Source organism: Macrobrachium nipponense, chromosome 3 (genome assembly GCF_015104395.2).
Source record: "Macrobrachium nipponense isolate FS-2020 chromosome 3, ASM1510439v2, whole genome shotgun sequence".
In the NCBI taxonomy this organism is placed as follows: domain Eukaryota; kingdom Metazoa; phylum Arthropoda; class Malacostraca; order Decapoda; family Palaemonidae; genus Macrobrachium; species Macrobrachium nipponense.
Window position 1 is genome coordinate 19,715,095 of NC_087202.1, and position 20,000 is coordinate 19,735,094.

Here is a 20,000-nt window from a genome sequence, read left to right on the forward strand (position 1 = left end):
GCTGAGGACAGTTTTGTAAATATATGCTTGTATAGATATGTATCCACGCATACATATGCAAATACCACACGCATACATACTCGCACACATATGTAGTATACATATACATATCTATATATATATATATATATATATATATATATATGCATGTGTACGAGTATGTATGTGTGTGGTATCTGCATATGTGCACGTAAACATGTAGACATACATGTCTGTATTTACATTGTCCTCAGCATTCAAGGAAATGACGGTTTGATTGTTATCCCTTATCTCGACACCAGACGGCATTGTATTGTGCTGCTGGCTAATTAGATAAGCTCTTTGTACCATATACGCTTTCTGCAGGCCATTGTAAACCTTGTTTGCCCCGGGAGGTTTTTTTTATATCTGCGAAGTGTTTGTTCACGTTTTTTTCCACTTTGCCATAGATTAGTCCATAGGAGAGCAATTGTGTTTGTTCTTCGCTGTGTACGAATAAGATATTCTTTTATTGTGACTTGAGATGAAAGCTAGCGCTTTGAATCAAGTGGATGTTATGTTGTATGTCACGGTTCCTTGTGCAATAGATTGTCGTCGTGAGTTGCTTTCACAAAATATATATAATATACCGAGTTTTTTTTTTATAGATGTTTAACCTAAAGAATGTTCCAATGTTTTCTGCTATTTATTATCAGAAAATATTCAGTTTTCAGTAAAAGTACTCGTTATAAACGTGTAGAGTTGTTTTATTGTAGATATTTAACAAATCTATGTTCCAATCTTTTCTATCTTTTGGCATTAGACAAATATTCGGGTTTCAACAAAAAATACTCTTTATAAATATGCGAAATTGTATTGTTATAGGTATTTAAAAAAAATTGTTCCATTGATTTATGTCTTTCATTTTCAGACAACTATTCAGTTTTCTAAAAAGAGACACCTTACGCCAATGCGTTACCTTATCCATCTATTTCCGAGGCATGCCAATAAAGAAACAACTAAGATAAACGTGGAAATGAGTTTTTATTTTCTTTGCTGGTGCAGCAATTCTGCTTTTGATCTTGATTCATGAAAGAGTTTGTTTTGATTACATCTTCCAGGATTTGTTGAGCTCTTCTCATTATATTTTCTTACTATATGTCTCGGTACATTTTGATTTAGATCGTTGTAGCCAGCCTGTAAACGGGGATCTGGAAATGAAGATTTAAGAAATTCTTCCTCTTGCATTTCACCTGCTTGCATTTACATAATATCAGCTACTAATTTTTTACATGTAGGCTTTCATCCACGAAATATAATGAGATGTGATGCCGTTTATTTTCATGAAGTCTTTAAGCACAGAGTACAACAATGTAGAGTGGTTTATTGACTCATTAACAGGGAAAATGGAAGAGGAAAAATCGTTAAGGTAATTCTGTGAGAAGAGGATTTAGGAGGTTTTGGAAAGATAGGACTATAGTGTACGGATTAAGAGAAATTTGGGTATGACGTAGTTTAATTATTTTAGTTTTTAGCAATGATTTTGTTCATTAGTGTGTGTGTGTGTGTGTGTGTGTAAAGTAGCTTGGAATTTTACTAGTACTTACGTTAAAAAAAACCATCACAGGGGAATTTTGATTTAATAACGTTATACATATTGATACTAAAACGCTTTCCAACTGAATTTAGCAATTTCGTAAGGCTTTTACCTGAATCACTTGATAACATCAATGTGATATGAGCCCTACAGATTTAGAATTAAACTTTAGTCATAAAAGTATCACATTACATCGAGTATTAACTTCAATCAAATCAATTCGACAGGACTAGATAGTCCAATGAAAAGCGAGTCATGGTACGTTAAGAATAATGTCTTTATTTAAAAAAATTTGAAAAATTGTTGGTAGAAATGAAACGTGTGAAAAATTCCAAATGTTGCAAAAATACATTGGTCTTTGAACCAAAGATCCTTGATATAGGAAAACAAAATGGAACAATGCAAAACCTCCATACTAAGAAGATTTTTTCCAGTAAACATACCAAATTATATCAAGAATTCCTATTTTTATTTGGCTAAAAAATTATTAGTCTAAAACAGTCTACAGGGAAAAAATCACAGGAAATGGTAGATTTTGAAACATTCTTTTTTAAATGGAAAAAAAATTGCAGGAAAAAATTGTCAAACGGTCCAAAGAAAATATAAGGTGAGGTAAGAAAAAAGCATAGGAATCTATCAAAGGGAAAAATATAGTAAATGATTATATTTGATAAAATCCTTTTATCAAATGAGCAAAAGGCACACAGGAAAAAGGCAAACAATCACCCCCAAAATGTGGGAAGGGTAAAAGTAAGGCAAAAATATGCAAGAATGCATTAAAGGAAAAAATTATATTAATTTTGACGAGATGTCAAGCAATCCAAAATATTACAAAAAATAAGGGTAAAAATATACGAATTCATCTAAGGAAAAAATATAGGGAATTATTGATTTGTGCAAAAAAAAAAAAAAAAAAACACAAAAAATAAAGGGAAATTGGTTATAAATGAGAAAATCCTTCATCAAAAGAAAAAAAAAATGCTGGGAAATGTCACGCGATCCAAAAATAAATACTAAGATAAATTGATAGAAATAGGAAAACGATTAAATTTGAGAAATTTTTTTTTTATCAAGTGAACGAAAAGCCGCGAGGAAAAATGCGAAACGAATATAAAAAAAAAAAACCCGGAAAACGATAAAATATGAGAAAATCCTTTATCAAATGGGTGACAAACTCACTGGGTAAAAGGGCCAGACCATAGACCAAATAAGGTAAGGTAAAGGTAAGGTAAGGTAAAGGCAAGGAAAGGTGAAAAATATCATCGTACCTGAGTGCTCGTATACGCGTCGCCATTGCGATAGCGTGTGATATGGCGAGACCTCCTTGCGTAATGGTAACAGACCGCCTTCCACCAAATGACGGGCAGAGCAGATTTCATGGACTCGATCATGGCCAAGACCTGCGTTGCCGGGGTCGTGTGGGTCAGCTGGTCAATGCGGCAAAGGTTAGAGGTCATCATTAGTAGTAGCAGTAGTAGTAGTAGTAGTAGGGAACGGCGCGGCAATTATCGCAAATTTAATCTTGGAGCTTGCTTGGTGGATGACCGGAGAGATGGGGAGGGGAGGTTATTGTGATGAGGGGGGGGGGGGTTCTAGGGGCTTTAGGGGGGGATGTTGCATGGAGAGGTTTGGATTTTACACAATGATCAGAATTATGTATTGTTGCGTTATTTTTTCTTGTTTTTTTCTTTCTTTTTATTTATTTATTTTTTTTAGTCTTATTTGTTATTACTCTCATTATATATCTCTCTACGTGTCAGGGATGGGGCAAGAAATTGCCATCATTATGGTAACGTTGAAATAATCTTTTAGATATTCAAAAATAATCTCTTTGAATACTTAAAAGTTTGTCCAAGACAATAATAATATTGATTGCTTTTTATCGAAAACAAATCTGATACATACATACATTATATATATAATATATTATATATATATATATAATATATATAATATATATATAATATATATATATTTGCTACAGTCAAATTTTTAAATTTTTTTTTACAATGAACAAACCACTTTACTTTTCCGGCCCATTCGTAATTTCCATGAACAAATATAAATGTCAGTAATGAGAGATACAAGTAATCATTCAGTGTTCACCATAATTACATGAACAAGTAATTGCACAAATGAATCCCACTAATTGAGGTTGACATGTAATGATTCTGGATCAAACGAATTTTGCACTGACTGATCAACTCGTCTTCATACGCGCTAGGAGAATCAAATTACGAAATCGCGAAGTGACGTTCTTCTTACCTGTGCCCTGGTAGGACAGTGGAAGCACTCGACCAGGTACACCAGGTATAGCATGGCTAAGAAGGCTATCGGTATGTACAGGTATCCCTCTTCACATGGACTCAGGTGCCTCGTCTTGGTGATGGGAAAGTTGTCGAAATTGACGATGATTTTCGTCACCTGTGGAGAAAAGAATGTTTCTTCCTTATCTCTCAGGAAAACGTCGTGTCTTTCCTATTCCTGTAAAGAAAGTTTGTCTTTAATTGTTTCCCGCTTCTTGTTGGGATGTCATTTTCTTTACCTTAGGAGGAAATTTTAATTTTCCACCACTCGAAACATGACTAACTCATTTCGTTGCCGTAGAGGGAATATGTTTTCAAATTGACCCCACTGTGAAAATGAATATTTCTACTTTTCGTTACCACTAACTAAAATCTCTCTAACTTTTGTCTCTTGTTGACGTAAATGTCTTTTCTTTTTAGTTGATCTTCAGCGGAAAATCTTTAATCGTCGTCCATCGTAAAGAGACAATACTTTCATTTCCTTTTCACTACAGGAAAATTTCCTTTAATTTTCGTTCATTATAAAAAGTTCCTCCGTAGAAGATATGTATTTAGTTTTCGTCACTTGCAAGGCAGAATGTCTTTCGTTTGCTTTAGAATTGGTGAGGATATATTTAATTTACTTCCTATGAAAAAGGAAAATATCTTTGAAGGTAAAGGAGGATATCTTTAAAAAGTAGATTATTCAGACAACAGAGCAACGAAATATTACAGAAAATGGCGTTGGTTAATCGCTTATTTTCCGAAATTGTCATGTTTAACATCCCAGGTACAGAAGTTTTAAGCACTGAATAGAACGTGGAAATCCAGATGCCAGTGACGAATTGGTGAAGGAAATTAAGGAATATTTTCTACACTTATAAAGATAATGAATTTATCCATTGCAGTAGTGAGGAACGGAAATACTTATCTCCCGCTTTAATCCTATTATAACATGAGAAATGTACCAAGACCTCGAGCTTACCTGCGTAAACCTGCACCAGGTGATGGCCGCCAAGCAGGCTATGATAAGAAGGGTGAGGATGAAACACTTCCAGTTGGCTCCGTGGCGTAGCGTTTCGCACACAGTTTGTCGTTCTGGCCGTTGCTAGAGGAAGCAATATTAATAATATGATATTAATAATAATAATACCCCGTAAGAGGGTAGTGCCATTATTGCACCTAATGCGATGCTCTGTGGGCATTACTTAATGTTTTTTCCAGCGTTCCCTCGGCCCCTAGCTTCAACCCATTTTTATTTCTTTTGTTCTACCTCCGTTCATATTCGCTTTCTAGCATCTTACTTTCTACTCTCTATTAACAATTGTTTCATAGCACAGCTGCGAGGTTTTCCTCCTGTTACACCTTAGATACCTTATTAACTCTCAGCTTCACTTTCAGCGCTGAATGACTTCCTACTTCCCATAAAATTTTATATTTCAATAATAATAATAATAATAATAATAATAATAATAATAATAATAATAATAATAATAATAATAATAATAACAGAACAACTCCATCATTGTATCACAAATTACCAATTCGCCCAAATGGATGACCACAGGAAGAACATCCTTAGTACAAAAAAACAAGAGTAAGGGAAATATAGCCAGAAACTGCAGGTCTATCACCTGCCTATCAATAATGTGGAAGTTACTAATGGAGACAAACACCATCCCCCACCAACAGAAAGGCTGCAGAAGGAAGTGTAGGGGCACAAAAGACCAGCTCTTGATAGACAAAATGGTAATGAAGAACAGTAGGAGAAGGAAAACCAACCTAAGCATGGCATGGATAAACTATAAGAAAGCCACCACAAGGCTAATAGAATGCCTGAAAATATATGGGGCAGAGGAAAACATCATCACTTTCCTCAAAAATACAATGCGCAACTGGAATACAATACTTACAAGCTCTGGAATAAGACTAGTGGAGGTTAATATCAGGAGAGGGATCTTCCAGGGCGCCTCACTGTCCCCACTACTCTTCGTTGTAGCCATGATTCCCAGGACAAAAGTACTGCAGAAGATGGATGCCGGGTACCAACTCAAGAAAAGAGGCAACAGAATTAACCATCTAATGTTAATGGACGACACCAAGCTGTATGGTAAGAGCATCAAGGAAATAGATACCCTAATCCAGACTGTAAGGATTGTATCTGGGGACATCAGGATGGAGTTTGGAATAGAAAAATGTGCCCTAGTAAACATACAAAAGGCCAAAGTAACTAGGACTATGGATAAAGCTACCCGATGGGAACAACATCAAACACATAGATGAGACAGGGTATAAATACCTGGGAATAATGGATGGAGGGAATATAAAACACCAAGAGATGAAGGACATGATCAGGAAAGAATATACGCAGAGACTCAAGGCGATACTCAAGTCAAAACTCAACGCCGGAAATATGATAAAAGCCATAAACACATGCGCAGTGCCAGTAATCAGACACAGCGCAGGAATAGTGGAATGGACGAAGGCAGAACTTCGCAGCATAGACCAGAAAACGAGGAAACATATGACAATACACCAAGCACTACACCCAAGAGCAAATACGGACAGACTATATAGTCCAGTGTATCTGGTCCTGAAATGTGAGGTACCCACCACAAATTGCACTGTTTATGTGTTATATACCAAATTGTTGGAAAATTTGTCAGCTTTCATTTAAAAAAAAAGTTTACCAAAATTGGTAGGTGCAAAAAAAAGTTATCGCATCTAACCTGAAGCAAGGTTTTGAAATGATTAAAAAATCTTTGAATCAATGGTAAATTTCAATATTTCTTCTGGTTATCATGTAGACTGCATTAGTGAGTGCAAATGTTTTGTTTTGCATTACTGACATTGCATCAAAGAAAAAAGCAGTTTTAGTTTGGTGAACATTATAACTGCTATTCCACAGTGATTTTATACAAATGTGCTTGCGAAAAATACCGAATTAGGGGTAGGCCCATTTTGTTATTTTTTTCATTATCATTTTTCTTAAATATGCTCATATATAATATACCATTGAAATGGTCAATATGTCTAGTTTATGATTCTTTTTAAATTTTGAAAATTGACCCATCCTGAGAAGAGATATTGATTATTGCGTTGACCGAAACACGACCTCGTGAAAATACATCCACAGGAACTAGCAGGAAATCCCGTCCGTAGGAAGGGTTTTTCTGCTGGTATATATATATACTATATATATACATATATATATATATATATATATATATATATATTTGATTTATTTTTATATTATTTCATGTTATTTTCATCCCAGGTATGGCCAAGAATTGATTCCTAAAATCAACTACTTTACTAATATCTAAGGTGAGCTACATGTATCAAGTAAAATACAAACAATTTATGGCTATGGGTGTAATTCTTATTCTTGTTGAATAAACAAATATTTTAAATGAAAAGTTATTAAGAAAGGCCATATTGAAATGATATTTGGATTTATTGCTTAATGCATCATTTCTTATATATGTTTCTGGTCAATTCATGCAGCTGATTAACATGGGTTCTGGAAACAGAGACTGTGTTTATTCAACCCGTCATTATGTAGCAGACCACGCAAAGAGATAGGACACTGTTCCTAGCCTTACCTTTGATCAGCCTTTGTGGAAAAAATCCTTGCAAATCATCCTTGAGCAAACTTCTGACAGTCCCTTGTTTGACATTATTGTATCCATGGGAGGCTTTCATGGTCTTGTTAGTTTCCTTGGAAGCATTGGATTTGTAATTGAAGGATCAGGTTTTGAAGAACTGCTTGAGATTCTTTATGCTAAGAACTCAGTCAAATATATGCTCACTGGCAAGGCATATTCTCTGAACTCCATAATTGTATCAGAAGCTCTTTCAGTTACGATCCCTAAATTGTCAGATGAACCCTCCTCCTTCCATGGTGATAAAATCAGAGCTTTACATTCAAGCTGTATGCCAGTGCCTCTGCACTTACCTGTTCAAGATGCCAGTGCTACAACTGAACAGATGGAATCAGAAACTACTAGAAATGATGATGAGGAAATCCCAGAGGAAACCCCTTCATCCTTAAATGAAGAAACTGAACAGCACTCAATCGATGAAAATCACAACAAAGCATTATCTGCTGCCTCAGTCTCTAAAATCTGTGACACTACTCAAACATCTGCAGAAATACCAGAAAAGACTGATAACATAGATAGTAAGACCTCTGATGCTATTGATGAACTGAAAAAGTTGTACCATAAAGTTCTGATTGGAGATACTTCATGGAAAGAAGTAAAATCCTCACAGTCTTTGAAATGGATCAATAATAAAGTTGATGAGTTCAAGAACAAACTTAAGGACGCCAGAACAGCCAGATTGTGGTTTCAGTATCTAGAAATGACTCAAATCATGCGTTCCTCTATTTGGTCAGAGTTGGCGACTGGAAACTTGGAATCAAAAGTCAGATCGAGATGCTTCCATACCTTGCAAGGACTGGCCACTGTCAGTACACCTCGTCATTGAATATCTATATCAATAGAATGTTAGATTTACCTAATACCCAGCTGGAGATTTATCAAAAGGTATTTCTTTCTGGTCTTTACACAGTCAGAAGGCCAGCCCGAGTCTGGGCAGGATTAAGCAGAGATCTAATAATTGAACAGTGCCTTATGAGAGCAATGGCGGTATCACAAGAGGAAGAGGTATGGATGACGCCCAAAAAGTCACTTGGTGTCTAAGCCAACCGGTTCTTGCTGAAATAAATCTAGCAATTCAAGAATATACAGGGGTAGGATTTGAGACTAGTGAACGGTATAAGGATCTCCGAGTATCACGTGTAGAGCGAGACCACAAGGATATCGACAAACTCATAGACTTTCTCAAGGAAAAAACACCATTTCGAGAGGAACAAGCTCTGCGAAATATAGCTACTGGTGTAGAAGCCGATGCATCTGTTAATGCAGATAAATCCCAAGAAATTGGAAGAAAAATTCTGAAATCTATGGACAATAAACTAGTGACTGGGTATTCGTTTAAAAGAAAAGACATAGTGAAGACCATGGCCAAGAAAGTGTCTGTCAAAGTAAGTTCTGAGACTGTGAGCATCGATCCTTTATTACTGTTTCAAAGGATGGCAACTGCTGGTGTTAATAGTGGTGAGCTGAGAAATACTCTAACATATGAACTCTGCACTTATCCCCCGGCTCTGTTTGAGCATCAAGATATTATGCTTGAAGCCAATAAGTCAGCCTTCCTTCCAGCTTTATTGAAGCTAGTCCCTGATATGAGTGATCAGCCTCCAGATAATGCAGAATATGTAATCGATGGTGGAGCTTTTCTCCACAGGATAGTGTGGGTGAAAGGAGAAACAATGGACACACTTACCGACAGACATGTATCTTATCTAGATAGAAACTACAGAAAGAAAGGTACAGTTGTCTTCGATGGCTATCCAGATAAACCAACCACTAAAGATGCTGCTCACAAGAGGCGTAGTTATGACTAATGGACAGAATAAGAACAAAATTGTAGATCTTCTTACTATCACACTACGTGCAGCAGGTTGGGACGTGATGCGGATAAGCTGATCGTCGACACTGCTTATCAGAATACATCAAAATGCACCACTGTGATAGTTGGTGAGGATACTGATTTGCTGATTCTAGCTGTCGAGCGTGAGCAGAACACATCCCACCAAGTTTACCTGTGGTCTTCTCCAAACCAGACACAGAAGAGAAAACCCGGGTGTTGGGACATCATATCCCTCCAAAATAAACTCGGCATTAATGTCTCATCTCACCTGCTGTTTCTACATGCCCTCACTGGTTGTGACACTACATCTAGAATTCACGGAATCGGAAAGGCAACAGCTTTGAATAGAATAGTGAAAGTGCCACAATTAACAGAGCTTGCTTCTGTGTTCCGCAGATCCTGATTTTTTGCCTTCCCATGAAGAAATTGCTCCTGCAGGAGAAAAAGCCATATCAATCTTGTATACAGGAAACACCAAAGAAGATTCCCTTGATAACCTGCGTTTGGAATATTTTCACAAGATAGTAGCATCTAGTACTGAGGCAGTTCCCCCTAAGGATCTGCCGCCAACATCAGGCTCTTCTCATTACTTCTTCTAAGAGTTATATCAACAAGTACAGGACTGGTTGGGCAATGAACTTGACCCTACAAAATATGGATAAAAAATAACTCAAGAAGGCCTTGTGCCCAATAATGATGACAAAAAAGCTGCACCGATTCGCTTTGTTAGATGCCATATTTGTAGCTTGTAAACTGATTGTTCTAATAAGAAATGTACTGGCAGAAAATCTGGTTTGCCGTGCAGTCTTGCATGCAAAGTATGCAAGGGCTTGCTCTGCAAAAACTGCTCTTCTCCTGATACTGAGAATGATGAAGCTGATGAAGCTAGTGACTTGTCAAATGGGATTATGATACTTGATTTTCTTTTATGCCAATAGTGTAATGGATATAAGAAAGAATTTATTTATATGAATAGATATTTAGCTCTGCAATTAAACTGATTGGCTTATATAACTTTCTCCTCATGGATATATAATGAATTTTGAATCTGACCAAAAGATACCCAAAATATACCAAAAATTACTAATCAAATAACGATAGCTATTTAGATTTGATTTGATAGCGGCCATTTTGAATTTAGTCAGTTCAATTTAAAATCTGGGGATAAATATAAAGAGTTAATAATATATTCTACCTACATTCAGTATAATCAAAATGATTATTCTTTCCAGGATCTGAGTCTTCACAATTTTGGGTTGATTTTTAGGGATGCTAAATATGTCTGGCCGCCATTTTGACCAACTTCGACCTTTTTTTTATGTATAACTTATTTTAAAATGAAAGCTGACAAAATTACCTAAAATTTGGTATGTCACACGTTCAGTTTGGTGGGTCATTTTTATATACTGGACAATTACCTGCAACATTATCACCGACTATTTTGCCATAATCTAGTGGCGGCCATTTTGAATTTTGAACCAAATTCTTATCAAATGATCACATTAATGTGATAACTTTATCATTAATCCAAGATTCAGTCAAAATGTACAAATTGACTGTAATTTCTAAGGTCTGATTCTTAAAATTTTGGAGTAAATTGATTTTCATGGAGAAGACGAAATTGTCAGGAAGCCATCTTGAATAACTTTTTTTTTGCACCTACCAATTTTGGTAAACTTTTTTTTAAATGAAAACTGACAAAATTACCTACAATTTGTTATATCACACATAAACAGTGCAATTTGTGGTGGGTCATTTCTCAGATATACTGGACTAATACATAACACGAAAGGAAGGAGGGAGGGGACTACTAAGCATAGAGGACTGCGTCAACATCGAGAACAAAGCACTGGGGCAATATCTGAAAACCAGTGAAGACGAGTGGCTAAAGAGTGCATGGGAAGAAGGACTGATAAAAGTAGACGAAGACCCACAAATATACAGAGACAGGAGAATGACAAACAGAACAGAGGAATAGCACAACAAACCACTGCACGGACAATACATGAGAGACTAAAGAACTAGCCAGCGATGACACATGGCAATGGTTACAGAGGGGAAAGCTCAAGAAGGAAACTGAAGGAATGATAACAGCGGCACAAGATCAGGTCCTAAGAACCATATGTTCAAAGAACGATAGATGAAATAACATCTCCTCCCATCAGTCCCCTAGTAATTGATGCAATAGCGAAAAATGAAACCATACCACATAGCGAGCGAATGTCCGGCACTTGCACAGAACCAGTACAAAAAGGGGCATGATTCAGTGGCAAAAGCCCTCCACTGGAGCCTGTGCAAGAAACACCGGCTACCTTGCAGTAATAAGTGGTATGAGCACCAACCTAAAGGCGTGATGGAAAACAATCGGGCAAAGATCCTCTGGGACTATGGTATCAGAACAGATAGGGTGATACGTGCATATAGACCAGACGTGACGTTGATTGACAAAATCAAGAAGAAAGTATCACTCATTGATGTCGCAATACCATGGGACACCAGAGTTGAAGTATCAAGACCTGAAAATAGAAATAAGAAGGATATGGGATATGCCAGTGGAAATTGTACCCATAATCATAGGAACACTAGAACACATAGGAACGATCCCAAGATCCCTGAAAAGGAATCTGAAAAAACTAGAGGCTGAAGTAGCTCTAGGACTCATGCTGAAGAGTGTGATCCTAGAAACGGCGGCGCACATAGTAAAAAAAGAAAAGTATTGGACTCCTAAGAGGCAGGATGCAACCCGAACACACTATAAATACCACCCAGTCGAATTGGAAGACTGTGATAATAATAATAATAATAATAATAATAATAATAATGCCTGGGAATAATGGAAGGAGGGGATATAAAACACCAAGAAATGAAGGACACGATCAGGAAAGAATATATGCAGAGACTCAAGGCGATACTCAAGTCAAAACTCAACGCCGGAAATATGATAAAAGCCATAAACATATGGGCAGTGCCAGTAATCAGATACAGCGCAGGAATAGTGGAATGGACGAAGGCAGAACTCCGCAGCATAGATCAGAAAACCAGGAAACATATGACAATACACAAAGCACTACACCCAAGAGCAAATACGGACAGACTATACATAACACGAAAGGAAGGAGGGAGAGGACTACTAAGTATAGAGGACTGCGTCAACACCGAGAACAGAGCACTGGGGCAATATCTGAAAACCATTGAAGACGAGTGGCTAAAGAGTGCATGGGAAGAAGGACTAATAAAAGTAGACGAAGACCCAGAAATATACAGAGACCGGAGAATGACAGACAGAAAAGAGGACTGGGGGCACAACAAACCAATGCACGGACAATACATGAGACAGACTAAAGAACTAGCCAGCGATGACACATGCAATGGCTACAGAGAGAGCTAAAGAAGGAAACTGAAGGAATGATAACAGCGGCAGAAGATCAGGCCCTAAAAACCAGATATGTTCAAAGAACGATAGCTGGAAATAACATCTCTCCCATATGTAGGAAGTGCAATACAAAAAATGAGACCATAAACCACATAGCAAGCGAATGTCCGGCACTTGCACAGAACCAGTACAAAAAGAGGCATGATTCAGTGGCAAAAGCCCTCCACTGGAGCCTGTGCAAGAAACATCAGCTACCTTTGCAGTAATAAGTGGTACGAGCACCAACCTGAGGAGTGATAGAAAACGATCACGCAAAGATCCTCTGGGACTATGGTATCAGGACGGATAGGGTGATACGTGCAAACAGACCAGACGTGACGTTGATTGACAAAGTCAAGAAGAAAGTATCACTCATTGATGTCGCAATACCATGGGACACCAGAGTTGAAGAGTAAAGAGAGGGAAAAAATGGATAAGTATCAAGATCTGAAAAATAGAAATAAGAAGGATATGGGATATGCCAGTGGAAATCGTACCCATAATCTAGGAGCACTAGGCACGATCTCAAGATCCCTGAAAAGGAATCTAGAAAAACTAGAGGCTGAAGTAGCTCCAGGCCTCATGCAGAAGAGTGTGATCCTAGAAACGGCACACATAGTAAGAAAGTGATGGACTCCTAAGGAGGCAGGATGCAACCCGGAACCCCACACTATAAATCCACCAGTCGAATTGGAGGACTGTGATAGAGCAAAAAAAAAAAAAAAAAAAAATAATAATAATAATAATAATAATAATAATAATAATAATAATCATAATAATAATAATAATAATAATAATAATAATAATAATATAATAATAATAATATTTTCAACTCACCTTGCCGGCATGAGCTTTGAAACTGAATTTAGATTCTCAAATAATTTCATTATTAAAGACTATAACAATTTATGGAGAGCTTGTTCAGCTCTCCTTTTTAGTTGCTAAAAAAGTTATTTTTGGATTCTTTAGAGTTTTCATAACGTAGATGAGATCAGAAGAGCCTCTCGGAAGCTCTCTGTATAAATTGAAAAAAAAGTTGAACAACGTAATCATTACAAAATACTCATAGTAGCATGAGTCATAAATTGGAGAAAAATCTACAAATAGTAGCTGCACAAATATATTTAAATACAAAGCTCTCCACAGCCTTATTTTTTAAATTTATTTGAACAGTACATAAGTGTGGATTTTTTCCCTAACGAAATCATTGTGCGTTGTGATCATCAGCGAAAACAAGTATGGTAAAAGTTATAATTATTTTTCATTGTTATTATTAACTCTGTTTTTCCCCTTCCATCCAACAAGCATTTACCTTCTCTCCACCCCTCCTCACGACCCCGGGCCCTCCCAACCATTCCTATCCAACTGTTTATCAAAAATACGAGATAGTGAATTTTAACATCTAATTAAAATATGGTCATCTGAGGACTCAGATGTCCTGTTTCACGGTTCATTTGATCTCGAGATCCTGGCAAAAAATACAGCTGATTTTTCGGCAACCTTTGGTCTATAGGTCTATAATCAGAGCTTGTTTTTAAATCAAATTAGATATTGACTCCACTTATCTTCAGATTATTATTATTATTATTATTATTATTATTATTATTATTATTATTTAGAGGCCTTCTCTGAGGGCAGTAGCATTGAATACAATAGCTGTTTCAACGGCATTTAATTTATATAGAATCTTCTCAATTCTTCTTATTATCTTCTTTTCGTCAGCATGTAGCTGGTGTATCAAGTTTCCTAAAGACATGTAAAGATTTTCATTTTTCTTAGGTTTATTCCTCTAACGTGTCGACAGCGCACAGGCAGTCATCTATGAGAGTATACAGTAAAGTGAATTAAGATACGTTTTACAAGTATTTATAACATGCAAGGTCGTGTACAATCGGTGGGCGGGTCGGTGAGCAGGGATTTTAATTGGTCGTTGGATGGTAACGAAATCTCTCCCTGAGGCGATGAGACCTGCGTAGTCTGGCCGGAGTTATTAACGTGGGTTGGGTGTTGGTTGGGGTACCCACCTCTTGGGAGGCAGGTACTGCTGCATTCTGGACAGATGACACATCTTCTGCTCATTCTCTCCCGCTTTCTCTCTCTGCTTCTTCCTCTCTTTCTCTCTCTCAGTTTCTTTCTTTCTCTCTCTGCAAATTCCTCTCTCTCTCTCTCTCTCTCTCTTTCTCTTTCTCTCTCTCCCTGTTCCTCTCGCTTTCTCTTTCTCTCTCTGCTTGTTCCTCTCTCTCTCTTTCTCCTTTCTCTTTCTCTCTCTCTTTCTTTGTCTCTCTCTCTCCTCTCTCTCCCCCCTCGATCTCTCCTTCTCTCTCTCCGTGGGCGGTATACGGAGTCGGGTTGGTTTCTTGTGCTATTCTTCTTATGATGGTAGGAAGAAAATTCTGTTTCTTTTACCGTGTTGATAGTCGGCTTTTTCTCTAATATGTGTAATGCTTCAAGATAACGTAGCCGTTTCCGGTCAGGTGCTTGGTCAATAATTTCTATGTTCGTTATAAGTTCAGCTCTTTCTTGTCTCCTGTTATGTTTTTCCCTGTAGTGAGGTATACTATGAGAGTATACTTTACCGTATACTCTCATAGATGACTGCCTGTGCGCTGTCGACACGTTAGAGGAATAAACCTAAGACAAATGAAAATCTTTACATGTCCTTAGGAAACTTAATACACCAGCTACATGCTGACGAGAAGAAGATAATAAGAAGAATTGAGAAGATTCTATATAAATTGAATGCCGTTGAAACAGCTATTATTATTATTATTATTATTATTATTATTATTATTATTATTATTATTATTATTATTATTATTATTATTATTATTATTATTATTATTATTAAAGGAAACTATAACACGTAAAAATGGAATGATATTGAAATAAGAGTGAATTGGGTTGAAAATTTGAAAATAAACATACGATGATATGTAGAAACATTCCCAGAGTAATTTTAAAAAGAATCGGTTTCAAACATTGTCATATCTTGTCAGGTTTTACAAAAAAAAAGACTATCCAGACCTTTTATAGAACAAGTCCACTAACGTTGGACGAAAGTTCCTTGAAGTAATTGTGTAACTTAATTGTGTTACTTGACAAATTACGCACCTTTTTTTGGCATCTTTTTTAATATTGAAATGGGCCCTCTATATTTAGAAAGTGTGACATCATTTGCTTGCATCGAGTACGATGTTGTGTTCAGTTATTTATTTGCACACATGAAAAGATAGACCTGAGGTTTCCGAGGTGGTCTGATCTTGTATAGAGAATTTCGGAAGACAGACCCATACGAAAGACTGATGAAGCAGAAGTGTTAGAATGTAACGGTTGAAGTGACTACTGGATTGTTTTTCTCTACGTTTGCCATCTTTTGGAGAAATCTGCTTTTGAAAAAATAAAGTGGTATTTGCCTGTATCCGCGTACCTTTTCCTGTATATAAAACGGGAGAACGAGAGAAGATTAAAATATTGGGTTTTCCGGGGGATTGAAATATTGTTCTGGAAACTGAAATAGAACGTTTGAATTTTTTGCAATTTATTTCATGCCTCTTTTTGCGAATGGACCGAAGTATTTGTTAACTGCATTCTTCAATTTCGTAATATTTTTCCATATATATATATATATATATATAGATATATATATATATATATAAGTATAATCGGACGGCAGTCCCTAAATAAAGTTTGCCAAATATATTATATTCGAAATATGCTTTGTTACTCACTAAAATGTCATTTAAAATGGTTTTGCCTTAGTATTAGTTATTCTATGACCATCGTGCATGAGGCTGAATTTCCATATAATTACAGGCAGTCGAACACGTGTAAACTGTAACGGATAGACAGAAATATATTGAATGTTATAGTATGTCCATTTTTTAGAGAGTGGAGGCTGTAAAATGAAGAATTTTTGTCATCTTAGTTTTTGAGCTAGTATTTTAATAATTTACTAACATTTTATCAGTTTATTTATTTTGTTAATTTATTTTTTCTTTCCCGATAACTGATTTCTTCTTTCTGTACTTCGCATTACCTTCTGTTTCTTCTTTGAAGTGAACACCATATTTTTTGGAAGTTTAAGTATCAAGTCTGTTACCGGTGGACTTGCTCCTATAAATAGGTTTCATGTTCTGAATGATATAATGATAATAATAGTAATTATAAATACTCTAATCCAGACTGTAAGGATTGCATATGGGGACATCAGGAAGGAGTTTGGAGTAGGAAAATGTGCCTTGGTCAGCATACAAAAAGCCAAAGTGAGAATGACTGAAGGGATAAAGCTACAAAATGGGAATATTATCAAACCCATAGATAAGACAGGATACAATTAATGGGAATAATAGAAAGAGAGGATATAAAACACCAAGAGATGAAGGACACGAACAGGAAAGAATATGCAGAGACTTAAGGCGATACTCAAGTTAAAACTCAACTCCGGGACTATGATGTAAGACATCAATATATGGGCAGTATCAGTAATCAGGTACAGCGAGATAGTAGTGGAGTGGACGAAGACGGAACTCCGCAGCATAGACCAGAAAACTAGGAACACGTGCAATACACCAAGCTCTACACCCAAAGCAATTACAGACAGACTATGCCTAACAGAAAATGAAGGAGGGAGAGGGCTACTAAGCTTAGAGGTCTGCGTCAACATCGAGAGCAGAGCACTGGGGCAATATCTGAATACCAGTGAAGACGAGGGACTCAGGAGTGCATAGGAAGATGGACTGATAAAAGTAGACGAAGTCCCAAAAATATACAGACAGGAGAATGACAAACAACGGAAGAATGGCGCAACTAAGTAAAGAACGGTTCAGCGATGAAACATGGCAATGGCTACAGAGGGGAGAACTCAAGAAGGAAACAGAAGGAATGATAACAGCGGCTCAAGATCAGGGCCTAAGAACCAGATATGTTCAAAGAACGATAGAGGGAAGTTAAATCTCACCCATATAAAAAACGAGACCATAAACCACATAGCAAACGAATGTCCGGCACTTGCACAGAACCAGTACAAAAAGAGGCATGATTTAGTAGTAAAAGTCCTCCACTGGAGCTTGTGCAAGACACACCAGCTAGCTTGCAGTAATAAGTGCTACAAACATCAACCTGAGGGAGTGATGGAAAATAATCAGGCAAAGATCCTCTGGGACTATGGTATCAGAACAGATAGCGTGATACGTGCCAACAGACCAGACGTGACGTTGATTGCCAAAATCAAGAAGGAAGTATCGTTCATTGATGTCACAAAACCAAGGGACACCAGAGTAGTTGACAAAGAAAGGGGTAAAATTGATAAGAAGGATATGGGATACGCTAGTGGAAACACTAAACACGATCCCAAGATCCCTGGAAAAGAACATGAAAAAACTAGATGCCGAAGGGTGTGCTACTAACAGCGCACATAGTAAGAAAAGTGATGGACTCCTAAAGAGGTAGGATGCAACCCGGAACCCGACACTATAAAAAACACCCAGTCAAATAGGATAAATGTGATAGAAAAAATATAAAAATAATAATAATAAATACTTATAGTAGCTTGATCCACTATTTTCTATCCTTGCTACTTTCCGGTTAGTTGCATAAATATAAGTTAAAGTTCCTTGCATAGTCATTGCATTAACCTAAACCATATTATTATTAGTTATTTATTATTATTATTATTATTATTATTATTATTATTATTATTATTATTATTATTATTATTATTAGGTTATTGGAGGAACAAATCCACATTTATGTATGGTACAAATATAGGTTAAATCTGAACAGATTCCCGAAAGCTCTGTTCAGATTTATTTTAAAAAATATTTGTAGCCCTGCATAACTGTGGATTTGTTTCTCAAATATAACAATAATAATAATAATAATAATAAAATAATAATAATAATAATAATAATAATAATAATAATAATAATAATAAAATAATAATAATAATAATAATATGTATGGTAAGAGCATCAAGGAAATAGAAACCCTAATCCAGACTGTAAGGATTGTATCTGGGGACATCAGGATGGAGTTTGGAATAGAAAAATGTGCCTTAGTCAACATACAAAAGGGCAAAGTAACGACGGACTGAAGGGATAAAGCTACCAGATGGGAACAACATCAAACACATAGATGAGAACGGGATACAAATACCTGGGAATAATGAAGGAGGGGATATCAAACATCAAGAGATTGAAGGACACGGAACAGGAAAGAATATATCACAGAGACTCAAGGCGATACTCAAGTCAAAACTCAACGCCGGAAATATGATAAAAGCCATAAACACATGAGCAGTGCCAGTAATCAGACCGAGCGCAGGAATAGTGGAATGGACGAAGGCAGAACTTCGCAACATAGACCAGAAAACTAGGAAACATATGACAATACACAAAGCACTATAACCAAGAGCAAATACGGACAGGCTATACATAACACGAAAGGAAGGAGGGAGACGGTACTAAGCATAGAGGACTGCGTCAACATCGAAGAACAGAGCACTGGGGCAAGATATGAAGACCAGTGAAGAAGAGTGGCTCAAGAGTGCATGGGAAGAAGGACTGATAAAAGTAGACGAAGACCCAGAAATATACAGAGACAGGAGAAAGATAAGCAGAACAGAGGAATGGCATAACAAACCAATGCACGGACAATATATGAGACAGACTAAAGAACTAGCCAGCGATGGCATGTGGCAATGGCTACTGAGGGGAGAGCTCAAGAAGGAAACTGAAGGAATGATAACAGCGGCACAAGATCAGGCCCTAAGAACCAGGTATGTTCAGAGAACGATAGATAGAAAAAACATCTCTCCCATATGGCAATGGCTACAGAGGGGAGAACTTAAGAAGGAAACAGAAGGAATGGTAACAGCGGCACAAGATCAGGCCCTAAGAGCCAGATATGTTCAAAGAACTATAGAGGGAAATAAAATCTCACCCACATAAAAAACGAGACCATAAACCGCGTAGCAAGCGAATGTCCGGCACTTGCACAGAACCAGTATAAAAAGAGGCATGATTCAGTAGCAAAAGCCCTCCACTGGAGCCTGTGCAAGAAACACCAGCTACCTTGCAGTAATAAGTGGTACGAACACCAACCTGAAGGAGTGATAGAAAACGATCAGGCAAAGATCCTCTGGGACTATGGTATCAGAACAGATAGGGAGATACGTGCAAATAGACCAGACGTGACGTTGATTGACAAAATCAAGAAGAAAGTATCACTCATTGATGTCGCAATACCATGG

General features: G+C 36.9%; 1 protein-coding gene across 2 annotated transcripts in view; it reads right to left on the bottom strand.

The window, feature by feature from the left end:
* Positions 1-20,000, bottom strand: part of LOC135221650 (transmembrane protein 151B-like) — a 252,687-nt gene that overhangs the window by 13,440 nt on the left and 219,247 nt on the right. For both annotated transcript variants that reach the window (XM_064259339.1, XM_064259340.1), the window contains exons 5-7: positions 4,826-4,948; positions 3,821-3,979; positions 2,824-2,982 (exon numbers count right to left, since the gene is read on the bottom strand). In XM_064259339.1, coding sequence (XP_064115409.1) covers positions 2,824-2,982; positions 3,821-3,979; positions 4,826-4,948 — 441 coding nt within the window. The remainder of the gene's footprint in view (positions 1-2,823; positions 2,983-3,820; positions 3,980-4,825; positions 4,949-20,000) is intronic.